General features: G+C 40.6%; 1 protein-coding gene and 1 pseudogene across 1 annotated transcript in view; both read left to right on the top strand.

Annotated features, from left to right (window-relative positions):
* The window catches only part of LOC111950144 (protocadherin gamma-A11-like), a 105,486-nt pseudogene that overhangs the window by 5,704 nt on the left and 92,250 nt on the right, over positions 1-7,532 (top strand).
* The window catches only part of LOC111950154 (protocadherin gamma-C3-like), a 7,885-nt gene continuing 6,351 nt past the window's right edge, over positions 5,999-7,532 (top strand). The window contains exon 1 of the mRNA XM_023967555.2: positions 5,999-6,741. Coding sequence (XP_023823323.1) covers positions 6,121-6,741 — 621 coding nt within the window. The 5' untranslated portion in view covers positions 5,999-6,120. The remainder of the gene's footprint in view (positions 6,742-7,532) is intronic.

The following is a 7,532-nucleotide window of genomic DNA, read 5'->3' on the forward strand; positions in this document are numbered from 1 at the left end:
TTTGATGGAGCAGTCGCCATTCCCAGCGCGTATTTCCCTCCCAACTATGCAGAGGTGGATGGAGCTGGAACTCTGCGCAGTTCTTACAATTATGATGCATACCTGACAACCGGCTCACGCACCAGTGACTTCAAGTTTGTGAGATCTTACAATGACAGCACCCTGCCTGCTGATCTTACACTTAAGAGGAGTCAAGTTGAGTGTTTGGGAGAAAGTATGATCACTCTTAACGATGCGGGAGAGTCTGAGGTGAGATATGAAGCATGCATGCCTAAAAGTAATAGTTTACAAAAAGCTTTAATATGTTCCAGAACAATGTTGATTCAGTGACCTGTGACAGATTTGGATAAGGTCATGAAGTCTTACGACACGAGTGACCGTAGCTATATGTTTTAATCTGAACTTCTATTGCTAGTTCTGGTTGACACAACATTATTTACACTGAGCTTTTGGCATTAGGCCTACAGCTGATGACATTGTTAAGTCGTCGACTCAGATGTCGGAGAGTTGCCTTTACACTAGATCTTCTCTACTTTGGGTTTTGAGATCGGTACTAAATGAGTACATTCCCTTTTACTTGCATATTGAGATTTTATGCTTGGCATTAGGCATACAGMGCTCCCGAGTGGCGCAGCGGTCTAAGGCACTGCATCTCAGTGGTAGAGGCGTCACTACAGACCCTGGTTCGATTACAGGCTGTATCACAACCGGCCGTGATTGGGAGTCCCGTAGAGCGGCGCACAATTGGCCCAGAGTTGTCCGGGTTAGGGTTTGGCTGGGGTAGGCCACCATTGTAAATAAGAATTTGTTCATAACTGACTTGCCTAGTTAAATAAAAATAAAAACAGCTGGTGACATGSTGAAGTGGAAGACTCAGATGTTGTGGAGTTATATTTACAGTAGATCTTCTCTGTTTTGGATTTTGAGATCGGTACATTGTAAAAAAAATATTCTGGGGTGAATTGAAATCTACAAAAAAATAACATATACTTCGTAAAAAAAGAGTTCAAGTAATTTCAATGATTTATACATTTTAAAATAATATATATTTTATTAGGATTACAAAAGAGATAGATAATCGAGTGATCTAATTTACTGCATTTTAATAAATTTGAGTACATTTTAATAAGAATAATATTTCTCTTAATTGAATAATTTTAAGTTCTTGCAACAACTTGCCGGTTTTTAGAGGATTGTGGGTAATGCAACATTTTTTATGACAGAGGAAAATTCATCATCAAACAATACTTTAATTTCTACCTCCAGCTACTGCTGCTTGTGAGTTGAGCATTGAGATCAACAATGCCTGTCAAAGTGGGTTAAAATGGCAAATTATCAAATACATTAAACAATGTTTAACATTACATTTTTTTGAAACACTAATACTGTATGTTGCGTTTTACTAAATATTTGTTTGACATCAACTCATATTTAATAATATTATCAGGAAATACAWCACATTTTTATGGCTATTATTAATTCCCTGGACTTACTTTATTTGTGTAAATCCAAACAATTTATTTAAAACATCTACATAAAAACATAGGAAGTTACATCTACTAATAATATTAAATTAAGTGTCATCTTGTTGACCTAATTTTTAAAAGTAGATTCAGCACTTAATTTGTTACAGTACTAAATAAGTACATTCCTTTTTTCTCCCTATGTCTTTATCACATCCTTACCATGGTTTTTTTGCATGCTGGGAAATCCTTTCACTTAATAACATTCATCAATATTGTGTAGCCTACTTATTGCTTAGCATGYCTAGACTCTAGCCTTCTTTCTGTGATCTAGTAGCCTACTTCAGTTGCTAGGCCTACGTAAGTTTCAAGAGAATACGTTTCTTCACCTTGATGTGGACAGTGCCACTGCATTAGTATTTATATGTGTGATATGAAGTTGAGTTGTGAATMATGTGATAGTGGACTATTTGTTATTTCAGATAAACGTAGTTTTTATTTTTGTGTGCATTTTATGTGAGAAGTGAATCAAGTGTTTTGACATTGGATGAGTTGTTACGGTGAATGTAACTTTCGTTATTTGAGAATCAATTGTGGGCAGCTGATGTAAGTAGGGACACATGGGGTTATTTCCTAGAGACTTTCAGTGTGTGCTTGCATCTTTCTTTTACTAAACGAACAAATATGATCATTTGGAAACTCTCCGTAAAAGTWTTATTCTCTGATTTTTGTAGGCCTACTTGGGATTGCAGTTATGGAAAAGTACTCCATGTGTCGCAATTCACCAGCTAAAGCCATATCTCCAGAATCCATATCCTGCTGTGGGCTATAAGGAAAGGGGGAGACTAATTTGAATACAGTGTAGGCTAGCGAAAGACCCCATCACTTGGTAGAACATAACACGTCGATTATTTCATTTTTTCCAACTGAAAATATATTGTTTGATCACCATACTATTGGAATAAACGTTGGTCTCTGGAAATGGAATACAGGGGATTCTCGTTCTCTGCATCGATGTTCGGCCTGGCTTTGTTTCTTTTCCTGCTGCGCACCAGCTATGGAGACGTGACCTATTCTTTTCCGGAAGAGATGAAACGCGGATCTGTGATCGGGAATATAGRCAACGATCTRGGCCTGGATKKAAAAGGACTGTATGTTCGTAAAGCTCYCCTAGAAATGGATGGTAGCAACACACTCTATTGTGACATTAACCTGAGCACTGGCGACCTGATTGTTGCTSAGAGAATGGACAGGGAGCAGCTCTGTGGCAGAAGGGTTTCYTGTGTATTGAAATATGAAATGGTGCTCGAGAATCCTTTAGAATTACACCGCGTCGTTCTTCAGATACAAGATATTAATGACAATTCACCACAATTCGCGAACGATCGCATTACGTTTGAGATCAGAGAGTCCGCCGTTAAAGGCGCTCGATTTGCGGTCCATCAGGCTCATGATGCAGATATAGGACTGAACGCTGTTCAAAGCTACACACTACAAAGGAACAGCCATTTTAGTCTGGCCGTTAATACAAAACCTGGTGGGGGAAAGTATGGGGAGTTAAAGTTAGAAAAAGAGTTAGATCGAGAACAACAGCAGGAGGTGACTTTATTACTTACTGCGGTTGACGGTGGYACTCCACAGAGATCTGGTACTGTAGTTATACACGTCACTGTGCTGGATGCTAATGATAATGTCCCAACATTTAGCCAGAACATCTATAAGGTCAGAATAGCTGAAAATGCACCCATGGGTACTGTTGTAGTGACCGTAAGCGCCACAGACGTTGACGAAGGACAAAATGGTGAAGTGATGTATGTATTTGGTCCAATTTCAGTTGAATTGAATGAATTATTTTCTCTTGACCCTAAAACGGGTGACATTAGTTTATCTGGACAGATGGACTTCGAAAAGGAGTCCGTTTATGAAATTAGCATACAGGCCCAGGATAGCTTGGGGTTGACGTCCTTTGCCAACGTTGTCATCGAGATTACAGATGTAAATGACAATGCCCCGGTAATATCTCTTAAATCTTTGACCAATCCCATCCCTGAGAACGTGTTACCTGGCASAGAGGTGGGGATRATTAATGTACAYGATAAAGACTCGGAGGGAAATAGACAGGTCCGCTGCTRCATTCAACAAAATGTTCCGTTCAAACTAAACCCCTCAATCAAAAACTARTATTCTCTGGTCACAACAGTTGAACTAGATCGTGAGATAATATCAGATTATAACATAACTATCATTGCCACTGACGAGGGGTCTCCACCTTTATCAGCCTCAAAGACTATTCATTTATCTGTATCAGACGTGAATGACAACCCACCTGCATTTGAGGAACAATCCTACAGCGCCTATGTGACTGAAAATAACAAGCCTGGCTCCTCTATGTGTTCTGTTACTGCCAGAGACCCAGACTGGAGACAGAACGGCACYGTGGTCTATTCTCTATTGRCRAGTGAGYTCAACGGTGTTCCGGTGTCCTCATTTTTATCCATTAACGGAGACACGGGGGTGATCCADGCTGTGAGAGCATTTGATTATGAGCAGTTTAGGAGCTTCAAAGTCCACGTTGTAGCCAGAGACAATGGTTCTCCTCCACTCAGCAGTAACGTGACWGTGAGTGTCTTCATAACAGATGAGAATGATAACTCTCCCCAGATATTATACCCTGCTCCAGCAGGGAACTCCTTGATGACTGAGATGGTCCCCAAAGCTGCTCTGGCGGGGTCCCTGGTTTCCAAGGTGATAGCTGTGGATGCTGACTCTGGACAGAACGCGTGGCTTTCATATCAGATCGTGAAATCGACTGATCCGGGACTTTTCACTATTGGTCTCCACAGTGGAGAGATCACCGCACAGCGGGACATTTCTGAATCTGACAGTATGAAGCAGAACCTTGTTATATCAGTGAAAGATAACGGACAGCCCTCTCTCTCTACAACCTGTGATGTATATTTACTCATATCAGARAACTTGGCTGAAGTTCCAGAACTGAAAGACATGGCTTATGAGGATAGTTCCAAACTAACTTCCTATTTGATCATRGGTCTGGTCTCMGTSTCCACCTTTTTRCTGACHTTCATTATTCTCATCCTGGCCGTGAGGTTCTGCCGCAGTAGAAAGCCTAGAATGTTGTTTGATGGAGCAGTCGCCATTCCCAGCGCGTATTTCCCTCCCAACTATGCAGAGGTGGATGGAGCTGGAACTCTGCGTAGTTCTTATAATTATGACTTATACCTGACAACGGGCTCACGCACCAGTGACTTTAAGTTTGTCAGATCTTACAATGACAGCACCCTGCCTGCTGATCTTACACTGAGGAAGAGTCAAATTGAGTTTTTGGGAGAAAGTGTATTCACTCCTGACGTCGCGAGGAATAATGAGGTGAGATTAGAATCGTATTTTTAGTATTGATTGACCTTTTATGTTAACACATGTATTGAGATGACCACAAGTCTGTCAAATGTTTGAATGTGATCACTGTGTTGTTGGCTTATCAGACATTGCGACGTTTTTAAATTGACTGATTTCAGGAGGCGTCACTGGTKAAATGTGTATTCCAAGCAGAATAAACCGGCTACATCCCTCRTACGTTTTTTTGCGAGGGATTAATCAATACTTTTACTCATGTGTCTTATGCCAGAGCTTGGTGCCATATCTCCAGACTTATCTGATGAATTTCTAATGCAGGATACACGTTTACAAGATTGAAGTGCTCCGTTTTATTTTATTTTAAACGCAGAATAGGCTACTATGTCAACTATTTGAAGTGATCCGTATGTAATTAAATAGGCCTATGCTAGGTCAAATAGCCTGCTGCTATTTTAAGTGAACATATTTATGACGTTTATTGGATAGCAATTTGCAGCACTAAATTATTAATCACTTAGGCACAGTCGATRATTCAGAAGCAAGTGAGGAAAATTCAATTAAATGTCAATGTAGTTTAGGATATCATGAGAGGCTATGTTATTTAGGCCTATATTTTTACATGTATAAAATCGRATTAATGAAAAGCAGTTGTCAATTATCAAGCCTTTGGTCATTTATATTTTAAAATGCACCCAAAACAACCGAAATAATACACTAATATAATATACACATGGCATATTATTCAATGARTGAAAAGGTTACCCTCATCTCGGATACTCTATTGCCAAATCCTTAAAGTATGGTCGCTGTCCAGTTCTGAAACATTACCGACGCTATAGCGCACGTATCTTTTGCGCCAACCATAGAGAGTTAAGGCTCAAACCAAAATGGTGTTGACTGATGGAAAACTGGTGATTTGTTCTGGCTGACTTGTAGGCATGGCCAGTTTGGCAAAATGTAAGTAGCAMATTTTTACAGRAAMATATTGGAAATATCTTGTTCAATGTATATTCAGTAACMTTGTAGTGTTACTGCAGTTTTTGTGAAAATACTCAAWGTGTCGCTGTTCACCTTCTCTGGGTGAATGCACACTTGTGTCCCCACCCAGTAGATTAACATATACAGGGAGGAGARTTGTTTCMGCAGTGGGGAAAAAACAAAGCATTGACTAGTTTCAACATATCCTTGCTTGGAGAGAATATCGGAACTTGGACTACATTTTTTTTATTGAATAACGTATTCTGGAAATCACCATCTTAAGGATAGGATCGCTCCCACGTTGATGATGATGGATGCAAGATTATCGGTCTCTGCCTTCGTTCTCTCCTCGGTTTTCTTTCTTGTTCTCCCTCGTAACACGTATGGAGACATGAGCTACTCTGCTCCTGAGGAAGCGAAGCGTGGATTTGTCATTGGAAATATAGCCAAAGATCTCGGACTGGATGCGAAGAGATTCTCTGATCGCAAAGCTCGGTTGGATATGGATGACATCAGTCAACGTTATTGTGACATCAACCTCGCGGCTGGCAACCTTATTGTGACGGAAAGAATAGATAGAGAGGAGCTGTGTGGTTCGAAGGTTACTTGTGCATTAAAATATGAGCTTGTGCTTGAAAACCCTCTGGAGCTGCATCGTATTACTGTGCAAATTCAAGACGTAAATGACAATTCACCTCGTTTCCCAAATGAACGCATTAATCTAGAAATAASGGAATCGGCTGATAAAGGMSYYCGTTTTCCCTTAGACGAAGCSCATGATGCAGACATAGGATTAAACACGGTGCAAAGCTATACGCTCGACAGGAATGAACATTTTGTTTTGGCCGTTCATACAAATAGAGATGGTGGGAAATACAGTGAGTTGGTGTTAGAAAAAGAGCTGGATCGAGAAAAGCAAGAGGAGGTGTCCTATGCGGCAGTAACCTACGGCAGGATAGAATAATGAAAGTCAGGAAAAAGTGGACACAGAGACAGACAATGATCAAATAGGAAGTTAGTTTGGAACTATCTCATAAGCATGTCTTTCAGTTCTGGAACTTTCAGCCAAGTTATCTGATATGAGTAATATACATCACAGGTTGTAGAGAGAGAGGCTGTCCGTTATCTTTCACTGTATAACAAGGTTCTGCTTATACTGTCAGATTCAGAAATGTCCCGCTGTGCCTGATCTCTCCATGTGGAGAAAAATGTGAAAAGTCCCGGATCAATCGATTTCACAATGTGATATGAAGCCAGCGTCTGTCCAGAGTCAGCATCCACAGCTATCACTTGGAAACAGGGCCCGCCAGAGCAGTTTGGGGACATCTCAGTCATCAAGGAGTTCCCTGCTGGAGCGAATATAATATCTGGGGAGAGTTATCATTCTATCTGTTATGAAGACACTCACAGTCACGTTACTGCTGAGTGGAGGAGAAACCATGTCTCTGGTACAAGTGGACTTTGAAGCTCCTAAACTGCTCATAATCAAATGCTCTCACAGCGTGGATCACCCCGTGTCTCCGTTAATGGATACAAATGAGGACAGGGACACGTTACCTCATGGGAATAGAGAATAGACCACCGTGCGTTTTGTTCCAGTCTGGGTCTCTGGCAGTAACAGAACATAGAGGAGCCAGGCTTGTTTTTTAGTCACATAGGATGTAGGATGTTCTCAAACACAGGTGGTTGTCATTCAGTCTGATAAGATAATGATAG

This window comes from Salvelinus sp. IW2-2015, linkage group LG23 (genome assembly GCF_002910315.2).
Source record: "Salvelinus sp. IW2-2015 linkage group LG23, ASM291031v2, whole genome shotgun sequence".
Classification (NCBI taxonomy): Eukaryota; Metazoa; Chordata; class Actinopteri; order Salmoniformes; family Salmonidae; genus Salvelinus; species Salvelinus sp. IW2-2015.